This window comes from Hylobates moloch, unplaced genomic scaffold (assembly GCF_009828535.3).
Source record: "Hylobates moloch isolate HMO894 unplaced genomic scaffold, HMol_V3 SCAFFOLD_12, whole genome shotgun sequence".
In the NCBI taxonomy this organism is placed as follows: Eukaryota; Metazoa; Chordata; class Mammalia; order Primates; family Hylobatidae; genus Hylobates; species Hylobates moloch.
The window spans coordinates 81,060,408-81,082,729 of NW_026652287.1; the positions used below are offsets into that span (position 1 = coordinate 81,060,408).

A 22,322-nucleotide genomic window follows, 5' to 3' on the forward strand; every position below is an offset into this window, starting at 1 on the left:
AAGACAGCATTTTGTAATTTTTCTTGAAAAATTTAATACAATGCCATTCTTAAATATAAGTATTCCTCTGTGTTTTAGATAAATAATAATACATTTTACTTGTAAGTGTAAATGTAATGTTTTTATCTTTAAAAGAAAGATTTTTCTTTTTTAAATAACATCTCTAACTTTCCTGGTTTTAAGAGATATATCTCAAAATAAATTGGCTTAGCATAGTATCATCTTAAATGAAAATTATTTCAATGCTGTATCTAATAAATTGTAACTGTCTAAAAATGTTACATTTCTAGAAGCTTCTTATATGAAAATATTTATATTCCTGAAAAATTCTGTTCCCAAAAAGATAGTTTTACTATCATTCCAGATCTTAAGCAGTTTTAGAATAACTAATTATTTTCACAGATATTTACCTGAATGCATAGTTAATGCATGGACTAAAGAATAAGTTATCCATTATAGTTAAAATTTTAATCTTTTCAATGGCTGTCTGTATGTGTACAAGGAAAACAAACAAAAATGTGTATGATTAATATAATATGTTTAAAAGTAAGGTGCAAGTATTTTATATAACTCTTCCTATGAAAATTATACATATTCTCAAGAACAATTCATTTATCCATACTTTTAGTAATCTGTTTCCTCAGATATTATAGTTGGTTTTTAAATTAGTTTTATTTTTTGTTACTGTTTAGACCAGGGTTTGCAATGTAACATTGTGGCATTTTGAAAATATGCTTTCCCTGTCTGCTTTTTCATAGTTTTTTTGATGTGGTTTTGAAGTTGCCCATGATCACTGCATTTTTACTACAATTTGGAAACTAGAGCTATCTTTTTTCGTACAAGCATGATTTTCCTTAGGTGAGCACATTTGCTATTTGTGAAGCAAGTGCTAATTTGTTCTGTAGAACATACTTTTGGCCAGTTTTGACTAATCTTTATATTTGAGCTGTGAGCACTTGGTCACAAAGTTATACTACCCCAAAGACTATTTTTGAAAGATTTTCCAGAATGATAACAAAATTTTTTACTAATTTAGTTTTCATTATTCATAGCAATGTTTTCATTTTATAACTGAAATTTAAAGCTTTTACTTCTATCTGATGCATTATATATTATATTTATGTTATATATAAACCAAATATGTGTGCATACGATTTTATAATATATAAATTTCAGTTGTTGCATTTTCTTTACAATTATTATTCCTATATGTGATTTTTTTTCCAGACTCCAGATTTCTTTGGTTTAAGGACAAACCATTTCCTTCTCATTTTTGTATCTGTAGACTTAACCTCAGTTTAGGACATACAGCTGATACTACATAAATTGAACCAATGACAGGACATTTATGTGTTAAAATGGCTTTAAATTAGTACCAAAATGATTCATATAATTTCTAGTGGGAAGAGTCACACATTGTTATATCTAAATAAATACATTCATTTCATTTCCTCTAGGCTTCCTTCACAGCCCAGTTATTCACACATTGGTAGCATAGTATCCTCATGCTAGCTGGCCTTGCTCCCCTGGGATCTGTATTGCCCTTGATGTCAGACTGAAAATGAATTTTACTGGTCTGTCCTTGTATAAAACCATCAAGTTATTGATAAATTAAAAAACAAATTTAAGAAGGTGCAAAGATGAATGTAAATTGGGTGAATGGCACATGGTTAACTTTTCTTCAGTTGAAAAACTATTTATTATAAACAACCTATATTAAAATATTTTCCCTTTTGCTAATAATAGAAATTGTAACTCTACACTCAGACATTTATGGTAGGATAAGAATATGTCATTCCATAAAAATAATACATGTTTTTTTCTTTGATAATTTTCCACCTGAAGTTGATAAAAACTAGGTGAACCCTGAAATGGCAGTATTAAATGCCTTCTGTTTTGGAGTTCCAATAACATTTTATTTGAGTGATTATGAACTCATATGTTTTCCCATACATATTCTTATACATATATATTTAGATTTACAAATTATAATGGAAAATTTTACCAGGGTGACATTTAGCCCTGAAAACTATTGGAAAAGAAAATCGTATGATTGATTCTGTAAACCTTTTGTCTGTAGACCAACTCTGGTGTGGTTATCAGGGTATCAAAACATTGAGGAGCGGCTGAAACAAGCAAGGCCAAATAGACTCCATCTAGTGGTTACACAGGCCTGGTGCAGCCTAATTTGACTAAAAATTGTTTTCAGGGCAGTGGTTGACAACTCAGATGCCTACAGAAGTGGGTGGATGGGAGAAAAATCAATTGTCGGTATATATTACACTTTCTGTATGGTTAGGGAACTATGGTGTAAGCATATAACATAAAATAAATAAGAGGTAAAAAAGTATATTTTAAACTCAGAATGAAAAAAAAATGCAAGCTGTATGATAAATGCTCCTGGGAATAGTGAGTTCTATGGCAAACCACTAGGCTGATCATCTGGTTCAATTGATTGCTGTTATTCAAGAACACAGGCCTGGTGCTGATAGAATTTACAATTTTTCTAGAGAAACTGGAGATCTAGATTTGTATGTGAAACCTACTAAATTTAATATGCTGGTTCATTTTCTTAATATGTGATACGGCCCCTACTTAAATACATCTTGGTCACATTTGGCTGTGACCTACCATTTTGAGATCTTTGTTTCACACAAGGTCTTGAATTTTTTTTCATTATACTTTAAGTTCTAGGGTACATGTGCACAACGTGCAGGTTTGTTACATATGTATGCATGTACCATGTTGGTGTGCTGCACCCATTAACTCATCATTTACATTAGGTATTTCTCTTAATGCTATCCCTCTCCCCTCCCCCCACCCCATGACAGGCCCCAGTGTGTGATGTTCCCCGCCCTGTGTCCAAGTGTTCTCCTTGTTCAATTCCCACCTATGAGTGAGAACATGCAGTGTTTGGTTTTCTGTCCTTGTGATAGTTTGCTTAGAATGATGGGTTCCAGCTTCATCCATGCCCCTACAAAGGACATGAACTCATCCTTTTTATGGCTGCATAGTATTCCATGGTGTATATGTGCCACATTTTCTTAATCCAATCTATCATTGATGGACATTTGGGTTGGTTCTAAGTCTTTGCTATTGTGAATAGTGCCTCAGTAAACATACGTGTGCCTGTATCTTTATGGTAGTATGATTTATAATCCTTTGGGTATATACCCAGTAATGGGATTGCTGAGTCAAATGGTATTTCTAGTTCTAGATCCCTGAGGAATCACCATACTGTCTTCCACCATGGTTGAACTAGTTTACAGTCTCGCCAACAGTGTAAAAGTATTCCTATTTCTCCACATCCTCTCCAGCACCTGTTGTTTCCTGACTTTTTAATGATTGCCATTCTAACTGGTATGATATGGTATCTCATTGTGGTTTTGATTTGGATTTCTCTGATGGCCAGTGATGATGAGCATTTTTTCATGTGTCTTTTGGCCGCATAAATGTCTTCTTTTGAGAAATGTCTGTTCATATCCTTCACCCACTTTTTGATGGGGTTGATTTTTTCTTGTAAATCTGTTGGAGTTCTTTGTAGATTCTGGATATTAGCCCTTTGTCAGATGGATAGATTGCAAAAATTTTCTCCCATTCTATAGGTTGCTTGTTCACTCTGATGGTAGTTTCTTTTGCTATGCAGAAGCTGTTTAGTTTAATTAGATCCCGTTTGTCTATTTTGGCTTTTGTTGCCATTGCTTTTGGTGTTTTAGTCATGAAGTCCTTGCCCATGCCTATGTCCTGAACGGTATTACCTAGGTTTTCTTCTAGGGTTTTTATGGTTTTAGGTCTAACATTTAAGTCTTTAATCCATCTTGAATTAATTTTTGTGTAACGTATAAGGAAGGGATGCAGTTTCAGCTTTTTACATCTAGCTAGCCAGTTTTTCCAGCTCCATTTATTAAATAGGGAATCTTTTCCCCATTTCTTGTTTTTGTCAAGTTTGTCGAAGATTGGATGGTTGTAGATGTGTGGTGTTATTTCTGAAGGCTCTGTTCTGTTCAATTGATCTATATCTCTGTTTTGGTACCAGTACTGTGCTGTTTTGGTTACTGTAGCCTTGTAGTATAGTTTGAAGTCAGGTAGTGTGATGCCTCCAGCTTTGTTCTTTTGGCTTAGGATTGTCTTAGCAATGCAGGCTCTTTTTTGTTTCATATGAACATTAAAGTAGTTTTTCTGATTCTGTGAAGAGAGTCATTGGTAGCTTTATGGAGATGGTATTGAATCTATAAATTACCTTGGGCAGTATGGCCATTTTCACAATATTAATTCTTCCCATCCATGAGCATGGAATGTTCTTCCATTTGTTTGTATCCTCTTTTATTTCGTTGAGCAGTGGTTTGTAATTCTCCTTGAAGAGGTCCTTCACATCCCTTGTAAGTTGGATTTCTAGGTATTTCATTCTCTTTGAAGCAATTGTGAATGGGAATTCACTCATGATTTGGCTCTCTGTCTGTTATTGGTGTATAGGAATGCCTGTGATTTTTGCACATTGAATTTGTATCCTGAGACTCTGCTGAAGTTGCTTATCAGCTTAAGGAGATTTGGAGCTGAGATGATGGGGTTTTCTAAATATACAGTCATTCATTTGCAAACAGGGACAATTTGACTTACTCTTTTCCTAATTGCATACCCTTTATTTCTTTCTCCTGCCTGATTGCCCTGGCCAGAACTTCCAACACTATGTTGAATAGGAGTGGTGAGAGAGGGCATCCCTGTCTTGTGCCAATTTTCAAAGAGAATGCTTCCAGTTTTTGCCCATTCAGTATGATATTGGCTGTGGGTTTGTCATAAATAGCTCTTATTATTTTGAGATACATCCCATCAATACCTAGTCTATTGAGAGTTTTTAGCATGGAGGGCTGTTGAATTGTGTCAAAGGCCTTTTTTGCATCTGTTGAGATAATTATGTGGTTTTTGTCTTTGGTTCTGTTTATATGCTGGATTACATTTATTGATTTGCGTATGTTGAACAAGCCTTGCATCCCAGGGATGAAGCAAACTTGATCATGGTGGATAAGCTTTTTGATATGCTGCTGGATTCGGTTTGCCAGTATTTTATTGGGGATTTTTGCATCGATGTTCATCAGGGATATTGGTCTAAAATTCTCTTTTTTTGTTGTGTCTCTGCCAGGCTTTGGTATCAGGATGATGCTCGCCTCATAAAATGTGTTAGGGAGGATTCCCTCTTTTTCTATTGATTGGAATAGTTTCAGAAGGAATGGTACTAGCTCGTTTTTGTGCCTCTGGTTGAATTTGGCTGTGAATCTGTCTGGTCCTGGACTTTTTTTGGTTGGTAGGCTATTAATTATTGCCTCAATTTCAGAGCCTGTTATTGGTGTATTCAGGTATTCAACATCTTCCTGGTTTAGTCTTGGGAGGGTGTATGTGTCCAGGAATTTATCCATTTCTTCTAGATTTTCTAGTTTATTTGCGTTGAGGTGTTTATAGTATTCTCTGATGGTAGTTTGTATTTCTGTGGGATCGGTGTTGATATCCCCTTTATTATTTTTTTTATTGCATCTATTTGATTCTTCTCTCTTTTTTTCTTTATTAGTCTTGCCAGCAGTCTATCTATTTTGTTGATCTTTTCAAAAAACCAGCTCCTGGATTCATTGATTTTTTTGAAGGAAATTTTGTGTCTCTATTTCCTTCAGTTCTGCTCTGATCTTAGTTATTTTTTAATCTCATTTCTTTCAGAGGACAGAAAATTTGTGGGCATCTTCCAGCAACACTGTAAAGCGAGACTGGATTATAAAGTTACTGAATTATTGGTAGTGTGGGCCTTGGTTGAATGTCATTTTTATTCAACAACTGGCACAATTCAAGATACTGAAGTCACAGCTTTGGCTATGACTAGCTATTCTCCTTGGTCTCTCTCAGTGTGATACCTTAAATGACATAACCAGTAATGTGATCATGAAGCATGGTCACTTTCTGCAGGGGTTGCACACTGAGATGTTTGGATATAACTTTCCAATTTTCATCTTGTTTTTTTGAGTTCCATATATAATTCAAGTTCGTGATTTTTATTACTTTGGTGTATCTTTCTCATAATCTGCTAGCGTCTTTGAAGTTCTTGAAACATAGCATTCAATTATAGAGTTTGCAATATAAAGTAGAATAAAACACTAAAATTGTGGTTTTTTTTTTCTTTCTGTCTTTCACCAGATCCCTTAACCTTCACCACACCTTTCCCCATCTATACAGAGGAAGGGAATAAATAGAAAAGAGAAAAACGGCCAGGATTCAGAATTCTTTAAACTTGTTCAGAAAGTAGGAGAGACAAAAATGAAAGGAACCATAAATAGGTGTGGCCTAATTTCTTCTCCCAAGCCTCCTCTGTTCATTGTGTTGGACAGTCACATTCAAAGGCAAGCCATGGTCCTTCCAATTTCCCACTGTGCCCCCACAGGCCCTCTTGCCCCCTGACCTGATCGACAACTGTCTTGTCACTTGTTTCTTCTCCAGGCCCCTGGTTTCCTTGCTGTTCCTTAATCGCATCACATGTGATCTCCTTTACCTCTTACATGTTTGTATTTCACTGATGTTCTCTTTGCCTAAAATAGTACATTCACAGATATCCACTTTTTTTTCAACCTTCTACGTGTCTTACGAAACTGTTGCTTTCTTAGTGAGCTCCCAGTGAGAATTATATCCACCCCTTCCCCTGCAGTCTGAATCCTCTTTACTCTGCTCTACTTCCCTCCTCCATATGATTGAAGATTTTTTTACCATAATAGATAATTTACTTATTTATTGCGCTTATTGCTTATTGTGAGTATTTTCTCTGCTAAAGTATAAGTACTTACAAGGTAGAGATTGTTGTCTTGTCTTGTTTATTTATCTGATGTATCTGAAAACAGTATCTGACATATAATAGATACTTAATATATATATTTTAAGTAAAAGAATGTTGAGCTACTTATTCATTAAGGTCTGGGAGTACTTCCCAGACCCCTGTATAATTGCCCACAGGAAGGATTCTTGCAATAAATTTTATCACATGTGGGCTTATAATCTGTTTTGTCTTTATTGCTAGAAAGTACAAAAACATGTTATGGGGAAGAGACATTTGTATGTTGAGGTCTCAAAAACAGAAAAAAAAAGAACTGTGTATGTTGTGTCCAAATACAGAGGAAAGTCATTTTGTATAATAATTAGTGTAAAAAAAAAACTATAAAGGCAGTAGAAAGAGCAAAGAATGTGAGGTCGGAAGACCTGTGATGGTGTTCTGTTACAGCATTTGCTAGTTCTCTGACCTTGGTTAGCTGTTTATTAGCTCTGAACCTTATTACCTTATCTTTAGATGTAAATAATAATATAGCAGAATTTGTCTTATTTGCTTTATTAGTGTTTAATGATATGTTTTCTTTATTAATATGTACTTGTTTCCTTTAACAGTTACCCAACATCTATCTGAATTTGTAATTATTTTGTTTTTCTGTTCACCTGACAGATTCACCTTTTGCAATATATAGGCTCTACAGGGGCAATTCTGTGTCTTTCTTTTATCAGTGTTACATTCCCAACTCTTACATACCATGTCTGGTATGTAATAGTTGCTCAGTAAAAATGTTGTGACATGAATGGTTAAGCAATCTTAAGTCATAACGTTTATGTGGCATAATAATAGTAGGTTGGTTTATAATCAATGATTATAATACAATTGTTATTACTCTCACCATCTAAAGCATTATCATCATCATCAAATACGTGTTACTCAGGCTCCTTTAATCTACTACAAAGCGGGTGATCAGCTTCTAGTATTACTGCCTTAAGTTAGAAGTTTAGTGAAATAATACAAAAAAAACACTTTACTGATTTAATGGTCTTGGCATAGGTCTCCAAGCTGGCTGGTGTCTTGGTCAAGCATGGCATCAATAAAGGTGACACTGTGGTTATCTACATGCCCATGATCCCACAGGCGATGTATACCATGTTGGCATGTGCAAGGATAGGTGCCATCCACAGTCTCATATTTGGAGGATTTGCTTCCAAAGAACTAAGTAGTCGCATTGATCATGTAAAGGTAAGTGCTTTATTTTGGGAAATCAAGTAGATAATTTAGTCATATTTATCTGTGGATGAATCATGTGAGAATGATCTATACTTGTTAGATCCTCCCTTCAAATAGGATCGTTGATATATACTTTTTCTAGAAATCAGTATATTAAATATCAAAAAGATGCCTACATGCATATGTTTATTGCAGCTTAATTTACAATTTCAAAGACATGGAATCAACCTGAGTGACCACCAACTGAAGAGTCGATAAAGAAAATGTGATATATAATATACAATATTTATACAATATACAATACAATATAATACAATACAATACAATAATATTTAAATATATAATAATATTTTATATAATATATAATATATTTATACATTATATATAATATATAATATTATAATAATATATAAAATAAAATATATACACACACACACACACCGTGGAATACTTCTCAGTTATAACAAAGAATAAAGTAATATCTTTTGTAGCAAATTGGATGGAACTGGAGACCATTAGCTTAAGTGAAACAACTCAGGAACAGAAAACCAGATACTTCATGTTCTCACTGTTAAGTGGGAGCTAATCTATGTGTAGCAAAGACATATAGAGTGGTATAATGGACATTGGAAACCCAGATGGGGGATAAGGGATGAAAAACTACCTACTGGATACAATGTACACTATTTGGGTGACAGGTACCCTGAAAGTCCAGACTTCAAGATATTTAAATAAATACATAAATAAAATGTTTTTTATTTCACATACATCTGTTAATCACACATTTGTTTTAAAGTCAGTCCTATGTGAAAGACATCTTGCTAGGTGCCTTGGGGAATATAAACTATAAGATAAAGTGTATGCTTTCCAACTTAGCTTGTCATATATTTGGGTGTATAAGACATACAAGAAAAGGACTAATAACTAATTTGTTCATTCAACATATATTTTATTAAGTTCCCGCTATGTTCCTGACACTGTCTTTGCAACTGGATAATAAGTAATACTTATCAAATGGATGGGACATATAACTAGTTTTACAATCCATATACTTCCAGGAAGTATATATGTTTGAATGGGGTACAAAAATAACAATTTAGTGAGTCTGTTGTGAAATATCATTGAGCTATTTAATCTAAAACAGCACAGTGTCTGGCATATAGTACACATTTAAAAAATGTTAACTATTATTAATCTATGAATTTGGTGCAGGAGTTAGAAAAATTTTAACTGTAATTGACCAGATAGTAAATATTTTAGGCAGTATGGGTAACATGATCTCTATTGCACCTACTCAGCTTTGCTGCTGTAGCACAAAAGCATCCTTAGACAACATGTACACGATAGGTGTGTATTTTTCAATAATATTTTATAGAAACAGGCTGTGTGCTGGGTTTGGCTCACAACCATAGTTTGCAGACCCCTGATTTAGAGGAAGGAGCATTTTCTTTCAGTCGGGGTGGCCGAAGAAGGCTTCCTGAAGGAGGCGAGATTTGAGTTAGATCTTGGCTAAGATTCAGCTAGCTGAAGAGAATGACATAGTAGGATCCAAAAAGGCAAAAAAGGAATCTGAGTCAAGCAGTAGAGACAGGAAATGGTAAAATTAATTTGGAAGGACAGTAAGTAGACCCATGTGACTAAAAGGTGAGAGAAGCTGAGCTTGCAAAGGCAGGTTTTGTCTGAAATGGATTCTGTTAATGAGTAAAAGTTTTGAACAGGCAAGTGTCATGTTTTAAGCAATGTTAAGAAGAGGCAGGTCTTGCAGTATGTGAGTAGGAGTGAAGCTGGAAGCTGCAATAAAAACCTTTGATAGGTGGTCTGTTTGTGAAACAGTGGGCAATATGAAGGGGAAAAAAGACTCTGGGAAGATTAAGGAAGGAAGATACTTATCAGAGCAAGAGATGGATGACCTCTAGAGTTTTACAAGCCCAAGATGAGACATTCGTAATGGGAAGAGAGCTAATATATACTGAAGGCCCCCTGAGTACTAGGTATAGAGCGAGGCTTTGCATATCTCACTTTATCTTATAATAGATTAGTTATTAAAACGAGAAAGCTGATTTGTGGACAAACCATCTGGGTCCTTTTTTATCTTTTCTTTAATTATTTTTAAACATGTTGAGTTAATGCCTATGAAGAAAATCTAGGGAAAAAATATCAGTCACTGACCTGCAAATGAAACTAAAAATTGTGATAAGATATAGGGAAATTACAATATGTAAAAAAATAAAGATTTAAAAAACTTATGGTGTACCACTTAAGGAATTTTCATCCATCACACACACACACATACACACACACACACACACACACACACACACACACCCACACCCCTAATACTCCTTTGTTAAGGGGTTTATGCAATAAATGCTTTTATGGACAAGGCAATTGGGCAGGTCAAATGTAAGGAGAGAAGATGGAGATATATATATCAGAGATAGTTGGGTAAAATTAGTGTGTAGTTGAAATTAGGAATGATTTTGATGTCATGATCTTCAAATAAATAGGCTAAAGAAAAAGTTTTATTTTAACAGAAAAAGATGGAAAGGATGTATTCTAACAAGTCAGTCTAGACTCAGTAAAATCTCCAATAAGACTGCTAACAAAAATGTGAAAGGAATTATTTTTTCAGAGGAAGAGTCTAATTTTGACTTTATTAAATTATTCAAACTTTGATATATTCTATATATGCTCCTAATTTGATATGTAGCTTGCTTTTGTTTATTCAGAATTCTAAGGAATGCTATCTAGAGCTATTTTTGTGAGTATTATAGATATTAAAATGTGAATTATATTCAAATATCTGACCTTTAAAAATATTTTAGAAGGAAACAAGACTTTCTGCTTTTTTTTTCCTTTTTGTTTTAAGGCAGCTTGATATGGTGGAAAGAGGTTCTGCAACCAGACAGAACTGGCCTTCCTTCTGCCTTCGCCACTTGTAACCTGGGGCAAACTATGTAATTGCACTGAGCCTCAGTTCCATGAATATTAAATTATATTCAAAAAGCAGGCAATACTAGATATGCATATATTTAGCACAGTATAAACTTTTCCTAGATGAAATGTATTATAACTAGAAATCAGAATTCAGGAATATATGCAATACCTTGGGTCAATTATCTGCCTTCTGAATAATTTATTATCTGTCTCTGTTGCTTTGGATTTCTTGGTGAAGAGACAATGTACTTAAAAATATGAGGACTTATTTTTCTGCAAATTAATGAGTTCCACAAACGTTTACTGAAAGCTCATGACATGCCAAGCACTGTGCTAGGTATAGGAAACACAAAAATAAATGACATCCAAACTTGGCCTTATAGAGCTTACCGTGCAGTAATAGAGATGTATGAACACTGACTATAGCTGAACATTTGAGGCATGTCCAGAATATACTGAAAAGAGAGGTTAACATACGCTGTGGTTCCCACCAGGGATACATTTTGCCTACACCTGTGTTTGTCTTGAAGAATGACTTAACAAGTTGTCAGGTAAAGAATATGAAGTGTATCTTAAGAACAGGAGCAGGTCTAGGCTTTGTGGGGCTTGAAACTTTAATCATTTGGGAGCCTTTTTAAGAAAATAATATAATGTAATATTTGGTGAACATGAATATGTATTTAGAATGAGAAAAAAATTATTACAAATTATTGGAGATTTGGGTCTTTTTCTGCTGCAATCTCTTTAGGCATTTAGAAGAGAAATATATAGAAAACCTATGAAATGCTACTAGAACCTCAGCAGCAGCCAGCTCTTATTGGGGCCTTTGCAAGTAAGGGGCCTCAAGATTTGCACTGTACTAGTTTATGGCAAATCCACCTGGCTTAATGAATTATTTGAAAGGGATTTATACATTTCATACATATGAGTCAAAAACATCATTGAGTATGCAGTCTTGAACAGGTAAGAGATTTATATAGAAGTGATTAAGTCTGTAACAATTACAAAGGGTTTACTGGTTTTCAGACCATTCAGTAGAAAACAGAATCATTCAGACATTTCTTTAGAAATGTTAAATTGCCAGTCTGCAACTAAAATATCGTGATTACCTAATTAACATCGTTAAAGCTTTCTCTCCATTATTATTTTTTAATTGTAGCCCAAGCTGGTTGTTACAGCATCATTTGGCATTGAACCTGGAAGGAGGGTAGAGTATGTACCACTTGTAGAAGAAGCGCTAAAAATAGGACAACACAGACCAGACAAAATTCTCATTTATAATCGTCCAAATATGGTAATCTGAATATTGAATTTGGTTCTTGCTTATGGTAATATGCTAATAATGAGTTTAGTTTTTACCATTTAAAAGAGACACTTGATTTATAAGCTATTAAGTATACTGCTGAATGTTATTGTTATTTCTAAAAAAAAATATGAATAAGACTTAATGACTTCATGAAAATCTAGCTTAAAACCAAAAGACTGAAATACAGAAAGATGTGTGAGATTAATGAATTGGATTCTATGTATATTGCTATTGTTGTTTTTTATTAGCTCAGATTATATTAACAATAATAATAACAAACACGAAGTGACTGCTTACCATATGATTTTTAAGACATTCTACTAATGAATATATATGTGTGTGTGTGTGTGTATGTGTGTATATATATATATATATATATATATTTTTTTTTTTTGAGATGGAGTCTCACTCTGTCGCCCAAGCTGGAGTACAGTGGCCGACGTCCGCTCACTGCAAGCTCCGCCCCCTGGGTTCATGCCATTCTCCTGCCTCAGCCTCGGGAGTAGCTGGGACTACAGGCGCCTGCCACCACACCCGGCTAATTTTTTGTATTTTTAGTAGAGACGGGGTTTCACCATGTCAGCCAGAATGGTCTCAATCTCCTGACCTCGTGATCCACCCGCCTGGGCCCCCCAAAGTGCTGGGATTACAGGCGTGAGCCACCGCGCCCGGCCATATTTTTTAATCTTCCTGGTAACTCTATTAACTAGATGATAATATTATTATCATTTTAATAAAAGAAGACTCCAATGAACATGGAGATAAAGTAACTTGCCCAGTTTGAAAGTGCCAGAGTCAAGATTCGAATGCATGCGCTCTGACTGTATGCTTAATCCCTCAGCTATCCTGATTCTTGGAGTGGTGTGATTAATTTGCATGCAAATATCTTCTTAAAATTTTGAAGAGTATTTAGGCCAGAAATAAAACTATGCTCAGGAAAACAAAATATGAATATTGTAAGTAGATAAATTATTCTGTGATCCATGAAGGAAGGGAGAACAGTATATCAATGAATACAATTTACGGTACTTTTCCTGCAACTTTGGACTCATGATCACCTTACTTCTTCACCCAAGCAAATCTCTAGCTATTTATGATGAGACCAACTTGGGTTTCTAGCAGATTAAATTTTTTTTTGCAGAAGTGAAATTGCAAGACTGCAAAGAATCATGTGCAATTTGTAGAACTCCTGACAAGTTTTCTTTGAAAATACTTAAATGACAAGATATGAGAACAGAGTGTTAAAAATATGTCATTTTGATTACCACCTAGCAATTCCCATTACCACATTAAATTCCTGTGTAAAGTTTTAGTAGTCTGTCGTTCATGAACTGCTGCACTTAATGATTTTAATGTTCTTATGATCTTAAAGAAGAATTTTAAGTTTCTTTCAGAAGACCTCAAGCACGTTTTTTAAAAAGCTTCTTCGCTGTTTAAATCAGGTAATGCAAAATCAGTAATATAGAAGGCTTTGGGTAAGAACAGTTTAGAGGAATGGCAGGAACATACACACAATGTATGCATATGTGAGTATATGTGTGCTGTTCACATTCATATGTAATTTGTACAGAACTTATGATGTACTAAGTTCTAGGCCCAATGCTAAGTACTTCCAAATATTTTTTCTTATTTAATTCTAACAAACCAATGAAATAGATGCTGTTTCTAGCCTTATTTTAGAGATAAAGAAACTGAGTAATGGAGAGGTCATAGCCCAAAGTCATGGCTATTAAGTGGCAGAACCAGGATCTAAACTCCAGTTTAATGATTTGTAACCAACAAGATATATGCTATTTCTTTCACTATAAACACATTGGATATGGGTATCAATGTTCCTTATTCAGTTTTTTCTAATACAAGTCTCTTCTCTTTTCTTCTTAATAAACTGCCTGCTCCCCTCCAATAACTAGCTTACTTTCTCAGCTTCTCTCTTTTTCTTCAGGCCCTTTCCTCTGTTGTGATACAGATGAGGGCTGTAGACATCTCTTGTTCTTTCTATTAGACCTGCTGTTTTGGCAGTAACTAAGCCCAGTGGAATGGCTTTGCTTTGAATTTAGAGAGACACAAATTATGAGGCTCAGTGGTGTGTCTTATTAACCAGGATTGCATTTTTGTAAGAGGAGGTAAAAACATGGCTGCCACACCTAAGCCTCAGGTAAGCAATGATGGAATCGAAGGATATTGCATCAATCACCCCTACATCCTCCCAATACCATCTTTTAAGAATTATAAGAATCAGGAAAGATGTATCTATAGAAGTAAATGCATATATGTGAAAATTTTTTTCTCTCTCTTTATTTGTCAGATCTCCTTTGCACAGACCTCTGTTTCTTAGCATGAAGAATAACCATTTATTGAAGTCCTAATTTCATTAGAGGCCTATAAAAATTATCAACCTGTAATTATTTTTGTGACCCTCAATTGATGTTTGTATTTTGCAGTGGGATGATTTTTATAGATCTCTGTGTTGTCAAAAGTTTGATAATTTGCAATTAGTTGCTTTTATCCATTGCATAAATAGAAATGGAAACATATGATTTGGTCACAGTCAACTATTTTATTTATCTAAATGGCAGAGCCAGCACCTATCAGAGTGGGGCTGGAGAAAGCAGTTTGGCCTGAAACTTCAACTTGGTAAAGGGTTTTCGATTCAGCTATAAATGTGTTAGCTATAAATGTATTTATTCGTACAGGTATATTCATACAGGTATCATATTTGTGATATTATATTGAAGTATTAATTGGTAAATGTACCTATTTAAATATATGAACAGTTTTTACAACTCTGATTAATGTATTAAGCAGCCTAGAAAATGGAAGTGGCTTGTCTTTTCTAAATTTTTCAATCTTTGGGCTTATCTCGGGAATCACTTTAATGAAATGGTTACATACATCTCTAGATAGTAGATCTCATTAACTTTCATTGAGTGTTATATAACTTTGCTTGTGCTTGTGTTAACATGTTTACCAATCATAAACTTCCTGATGTGTGATCTTGAGCTCAGCTAACATCTAAGAAAAAAACTAGACTTTTAATGGGCATTAACTCTACTTAAATAACTGTAATTCCCCATCAGAGTAACTTTTCCATCAGCTGCTTCCCTGCTTTTCACCCATCTGGCTATTTCGTTGTCACTGTTTTTAAAGAAGTCTATTTAATTTCTTTAAATGTGTATCTGTTTAACTCATGACTCATCACAAAGTTTACAACACAGAGCCTGGTTCTTGAAACAGAAAAAGAAAAAAAAAATATTTCTCCCAGAATAATGAATGATCTAGAAGGAGGAAAACTTGGATCATATTTTAGATACATCACAGACTCTGACTAAATTTCAAAACTGAGTTTTAGTCTTCAAAAATCTGTAGTAGAATTCTTCCCTACTCCGGAAGAAGAATTAATGTTTTCTTACTTGGAAAGGTAGCTGTGGTATTACTCCTAAAAGCCATTGTATGAAGAGAAATTTTAATAGCTTAGTTGACACATCATTGTAAAGATAATAAATGCAAAGTAAAAGAACTAGGCTATGAAAAATAAAAATTAGTTTATAAAGTTATTGGTGTACATACATCTATAAAAACATGAAACCTTGTTATTTAAGCTATGAGTGTTGATGGAAACATTACTGCATTATACTGAATTTCTAAAGGATATCTCTAGATTTAAATGAAACATTTTTTTTGTCAGTTTAGTTGAAGTGAATATAAAACTTTTGGACTTTATATATAAACATTTATGTTAAATCATGAACTGGAACTTTTTAGTCATAAATCTGATGTTTAGCGCCATATAGGCCTAGATTTTCAGTCAGATGCTCAGACTTAAATAGATTTAGCTACTTTTTGTTCTCTTGATTTAATCTCCTTATTACAGTACATATTCTTATATGTTTGCTGTGTAGGAGGCGGTTCCTTTGGCTCCAGGTCGTGACCTTGATTGGGATGAAGAGATGGCAAAAGCCCAGTCACATGACTGTGTTCCTGTTCTTTCAGAACACCCACTGTACATTCTTTACACATCTGGCACAACGGGGTTACCTAAGGTACTCACTCTCTTAGAGATAACTATCTATAGCAGTAGATTTACTTTGCACCAAGAATGTTTGATCACTGACTGGAAATGTTTGTAGATGTTACTTTGAAGTTTAGAGAGTTACTTCATTTGCTTTTATTTTTTTTTTCCTGTGCCCAGTCTGGAGTATGGTGGCGTGATCTCGCCTGACACAGTTACTTTATATCTTAAAGAGATTTTGTGCTTAGTGCTAAATATAAAAATATTTATTATTTAACATCAAATATTTTGCTCTCATTTCTTCCAGAATTGTCTCAAATGCTAGAAATATATAATTGCTTTAGTAGATGTTTGATTGAATATCAGTTGGTTTAATAACATTATATAAAAATCTATTTTAAATAAAATATTTTTATTCTTTTAAATTGAGGTATAAGTTTCATGCAGTATATAATTGATTTTTTGATCTAGGGGAATTCAATTCTTTATTATGAATGTGATTTTGAGAATTGGCCTAGGCAGTTTGAACAGAGGCAATTTATCCAAAGTATTGAACTATTTGATTTACAGCATGGAAGACACTCAAGGATTTTTAAATCTGTTTACCATGAAACGTGTTTTTACAAAGCAAAGTCGAAAGCATCAATATTCATTAATGTGTCAAATAGCAACAAATACCATTTTTGCCTGGTATCTCCAAATAACACTGTTTCTTCATAGACCCTTATAAAAGATAACAGTATCATTTTCCGTACTCATCTTTATTAGGTGGTTTAATATTCATTGAATTGTAGAATTTTAGTAGGGGATGGGACTTTCATAATCATTCTCATCCTTGAGGACAGTGGCTTCTTTATTACTGTTAGATTACTGTAGCATCAGTGTTCTGAAAACTTCATCTCTTAGTCATCTTAGAATAGTGGTTCTATTTGATTAGTTAGCTTTTTAAAAGGAAATTTAAGATGTTCCATATAAACCTTGCTTGTGAAAAGGAACACTTTTGGTAGGTGAATATATTCTCTCTGAGGACACAGGTTATGTTTTAGTATATTTTGGTCTACCATTGTGCTGTATGTAGTTGGTGCTCAATAGATTTTTGTTGAATTCATACGTACATGCACACACATGAAGATATTTGTTTCATTGTAGAATTGAAGCCTTATGATTTTGTTACAACTCTAGTAACTTGAAAAATATTTCTGCATATTGAAGATCGGAAGATTTATTTATTGAAGCATGCCATATAATCTGCTGGACATAATTCTCAACCTCCACTTTTTCCAGTTCTGCCTTGTACACTAGCCACCTGGAGTCCAACTGAACATTTGGCTATAAAATAAGAGGGGACTCAGCAAACCTATGACCTAATGTAAAAGTATCAACATGAGAGAAAACTCCTGACCCTGAAAACACAGTATAACTTAATTTTAAAAAAATTTAGTTTCTTAAAAGCCTGAAGAAATCTTATAAAAACATTTGTGCTACCTCAAGACTTTAAGTCACTGAAATTCACTGTGACCTGGAATAGGATCTTATGGGAGTGGCAGAAGAAAATGTTTTCAGAAATTAAAAGCTGACTTGCCAGTGTAGTAGAAATCAAATAAAAGCAATACACAGAGCATTATATTGAAAAGTGTTTCCAAATAAGGATGGACCCTAGCTACTCCAGGTTTTCTTTTTTTTTTTGAGACAGAGTCTCGCTCTGTTGCCCAGGCTGGAGTGCAGTGGCGCGATCTCGGCTCACTGCAAGCTCCACCTCCTGGGTTCATGCCATTCTCCTGCTTTAGCCTCCCAAGTAGCTGGGACTACAGGCGCCCGCCACCACGCCTGGCTAATTTTTTTTTTTTTTTGTATTTTTAGTAGAGATGGGGTTTCACTGTGTTAGCCAGGATGGTCTCAATCTCCTGACCTCGTGATCCACCCGCCTCGGCCTTCCAAAGTGCTGGGATTACAGGCATGAGCCACTGCGCCCGGCCCAAGTTTTCTCTGAGAGGTTCTTTTCTGGATTCCTTTCAGTGCCTAAATGGAAGATCCTTTGATATTTCTATCATCCTCATTTTCCTCCTAATGTACCATCCTGAGACAATCTATTTCAATAAATTTGAGAGGGCTTTAATTGTATGGAGATTTCTGCATCACAGTGAATTTGACTCAATATAATGTATTTGTACTGAGTGCTCATCCTGTGCTAGAACAGATAACAGATACAACTATGAGTAAACTACAGTCCTTCTAGTCTAGTGGGATTGAACTAGGTATGAACACAGGTGATGCAAGATAGAAGGTGATCCTTTAGTTGGGAAGATAGGTGACTGCACACAATGGAGACAAAAAAATTAGTTTTCAGGCTGTTTAATTAGTTTGGGACTTTACATAGGACAGCATGCTTGATAGGGAGGAATCAGATTTGGTTCAAAGTTAAGAGTCTAAGACTTTGAGAACCTATGAGGGTGCTTTTGAATATTCATTGAAATAGAATCAGAAGGATGGTTGGAGGCTAGGGAAACTAAATGTCTTTGACATACTGAGCATGATGTGTCTTCAGGACATTTAACACGAAGATGCCCAGTCAAGAATTGGTAATGAGAGTCTGAGCCCAAGAGTTACACATACGGGGTTGGAGATAGGCCCTTGTAGGTCACTGGGGTACAGGACTGGTGATTAAATTGTGTGAGTGAGTGGGCTTTGCAAAGTTAGCACATACAGAATGGCAAAAGAAGGTAGTTATCTCTTTAGGTCCCTCTTCCTTCCAGTGGACTTCAGGATTGAAATTGCTTTAAATTTTACGTTACCAACAGACCTTTATGGCACTTATTTTAACCTATCTTATAGATACTAGTTTTTATGGCACTTATTTTAACCTATCTTATATGTATTAGTTTTTATTAATTTACTTTTATAACAATGAATGTTCTCTGAGGTCTTAGAATATACATTACCCTTTTTGGATCCACTCTAGCACTAACATTAAAATTTGACCCAGGTAGAGCAGAATATTTGTTGAATGATCTCTTACTTCTCTAGTAAGTCAGCTTCTTGGACACCTCCTTATTCATACAATTCTTGTTTCATTTTTCATAGGTATAATCAGGATTAATAGTACCTAAAATCTTAATGTGGGATCCACAGAATGTAAGTATAGGAAAAATAAACACACATGCATTAATGGAGCATTTAGATATAAATATGATGTCATCATATGGTTTGTTTCCTCAATCCTTGATCTTCATGAGGAAAAATAAAGTTGTGAGCTCATAAAACTCTTCTGCCTAAAAATGCTTGTTTCTCAAATATAAAATGCACATAAGGCAGTCTGTTCTTTGGTTAGAATTTGTAGATATATTTAAGGCATATTTGCATATCAGCATTTGCCAACCCTGGAGTTGTCAAGTTGCTGTATGACAGGTTAATCTGTTAACTGCTGTAAATATTCCAGCAACCACATCTGAGCTTCTTTGCATACATTTCTGTTTTGTTGTGGGCTTCTATTCTGTTTGGTTTGGGTGCCTATATTTAAGATAGTTCAAAGCACTACATGATAAAAGAATCCCTCATCTGGATGAGATGTCCTTTTAGGTACGGGAGATGTAGTGATTATAATATTTATCTTGTTCAGTTTGATATCATAAAGGAATCATGATTAAAAAAAAAAGGAAAAAAGTTCAGTGTCAAGAGAACAGGGGGAAAGAAATCAAAAGGAAAAGATTGAAAAGAAAGCATGACCAGAAAGTGGTAGATAAGGCCTTTTGTCGTGAGTGCATTTACTTCCTGCCCCAGGAAAAAAAAAAAAAGAGAGAGTGAAAGTCAAATAAAAAACAGTAGTGAACTTTTTTGTTTAATCTGTGGTACGCTCTTGCAGTTAAAGTGCTGAACTGGTTGCACCCTTGCCCCTTAGCTCACAGTTGTTCAGATTGACAAAAAAAATTATACAACTGCCAAAATATCCTCTGTGGACATAGCTTCAGAATCATCTGAAAACCTGTATCAGGATATTTCATGTTTGATGAAATATCCCAAATAGAAACTTTTTATGCCTTCTAAGAAGATTCAAGGTTCACTAAGTTCTACAAGTGTCAAGGGTTTCTCCTGAACAAAGAGTATTTGTTAAAATAATTGTATTGTTCTCACGGGTTTATACACTCAACTGTTCACTCATTTAGACAGTCAACAAAGATGACTTCTACCCTAGACAGTGTCCTGAAGATACAAAGATGTTGTCCTCACTGTGCTCAAAGTGGTGGAGAAGGCACAGCACTAGGTGGGGATATCAGTCCTCTGATGAGGTTTGCAGGCCCTGAGGGCTGTGAGAGAGGACCTGAAAGACATTTAACACAAATAATAGGATGGGGTGAAACTTCCCAGAAGAGGTGGTATTTTTGCAATGTCTTGAAGTACTCTTGGTGAAGACGTCAGAGTTCCTCAGGTTTAGAAAAGGAGTGAAGGCTAACTCTAGAAATAGGGGATGCTATCTGTCAAACCACTATCAAAACAAGGTTTGGTGCTGGTGTGTTAGATTTTTTAAACAATCAGAACCATTCATTTTTTTCTCTGACGCCTGCCATCATCTGGTGATGGGTTTCTTTTCTTTCCTTCAAGTAAAATTTATTTTCCCCCTTTATTGTTTCTTGTTAGGCTGAATTGATACACACACACACACACACACACACACACACAGACACACACACACATATATATCTATATATATACACATACGTATACATAAGCATATACATATGTACACATGCATGGATACATGCATATATTTTCATGTGTATATGTGAATAGACATTTTACATATCTAAATATATATATATTTACCTTGTATGATTCTTTATTACAAAATAAATGATAGAGGGACTTAATGTAGGAAATAGGAAGTTTTGTCATGTACTCTAAACTTTTCTACTGCAGTATTTTGGGATTTGCCTGTCAGATATTTAAAGACCATTAAAGAAAACTTACATTTTTGCAATGAAGAATCCCAAATTCTTAATCTAACCACACACTTCAGGCTTCCCTCCTCTTTTACAACACCTATTGTTGCAGTTGTATTTTTCTTTTTCAAGTTGTGGCAGCCAAAACCGCACACAACATTTATACCAACATGTTTTCTGTTTCACTTTAATGGCCCCATCTATGACAATTTGTGAGTTTATTTGTCTTCAAAAGTAGCTCAGTAAGCTGGGAATTATAAAGAACTATCTGTGACAACTTTGTGGTCCTATTTCTGAGTAACTAATATTCAACCTTTACTTTTACTTGCACTGATTGAATTTTTTAAACACCATAAACATTATATCTGTCCCCCCTCCCAAAAGAGAGCACCTTCATATTGCTTCCATTGCTGTGTCTGAGATAGGATTCACTTTCATGTCTTTATTCAGGGCACAGAGTGCTAGTCCCATCTGGATATTTTTCAAGTTCCCCAGACATCTTTAAGAATTATGACTGATCCTACCAAAAGATCGGAACAGCATATTGGCAGGTTACAGGATTTTTATGAGAATATATTAGATCATCTAGTGACTTTACTTTTAAGGTAGGTAGAGTATAAGTACATAGAGAGGCCGGGCTCAGTGCATCATGCGTGTAATCCCAGCACTTTGGGAGGAGAAGGCGGGTAGATCACGAAGTCCGGAGATCGAGACCATCCTGGCTAGCACGGTGAAACCCTGTCTCCACTAAAACTGATTGTGGCATCCTGTATCCTACTACTGGAGGCTGAGGCAGGATAATTGTTGAACTGGGGAGGCAGAGGTTGTATGCAAGATCTTAGAAGGTAATAATACATAATAGAGATTCAAAAGACTAAAATAAAGAAGGTTTGTGTTTTAGGGGTAAGCATTGGTATTGAGTATTTTTACTTCATATTCAGATATACTGTAAAAGTGCTATTTTTAGTTTCCAACTAAATTTGCTTAGTTATAGTATAATGATTTGTTTTCTGGAGCATAATTTATGTGTTTTCAGAGGCTGAATGGTGTTTCTCTTTTGAATTTTAATTATCATTACCTGGAAAATGTGATTATAAACAGGAAACAAAAATG

At 34.8% G+C, this 22,322-nt stretch overlaps 1 protein-coding gene across 7 annotated transcripts in view; it reads left to right on the forward strand.

Annotated features, from left to right (window-relative positions):
* Window positions 1–22,322, forward strand: part of ACSS3 (acyl-CoA synthetase short chain family member 3) — a 357,152-nt gene that overhangs the window by 179,372 nt on the left and 155,458 nt on the right. For all 7 annotated transcript variants that reach the window (XR_009208841.1, XR_009208840.1, XR_009208839.1 and 4 more), the window contains 3 exons: window positions 7,847–8,035; window positions 12,120–12,254; window positions 16,166–16,306. Coding sequence is in view for 4 of the 7 variants with exons in the window: in XM_058424791.1 (XP_058280774.1) it covers window positions 7,847–8,035; window positions 12,120–12,254; window positions 16,166–16,306 (465 nt within the window). In the remaining 3 variants the exon portion in view is untranslated. The remainder of the gene's footprint in view (window positions 1–7,846; window positions 8,036–12,119; window positions 12,255–16,165; window positions 16,307–22,322) is intronic.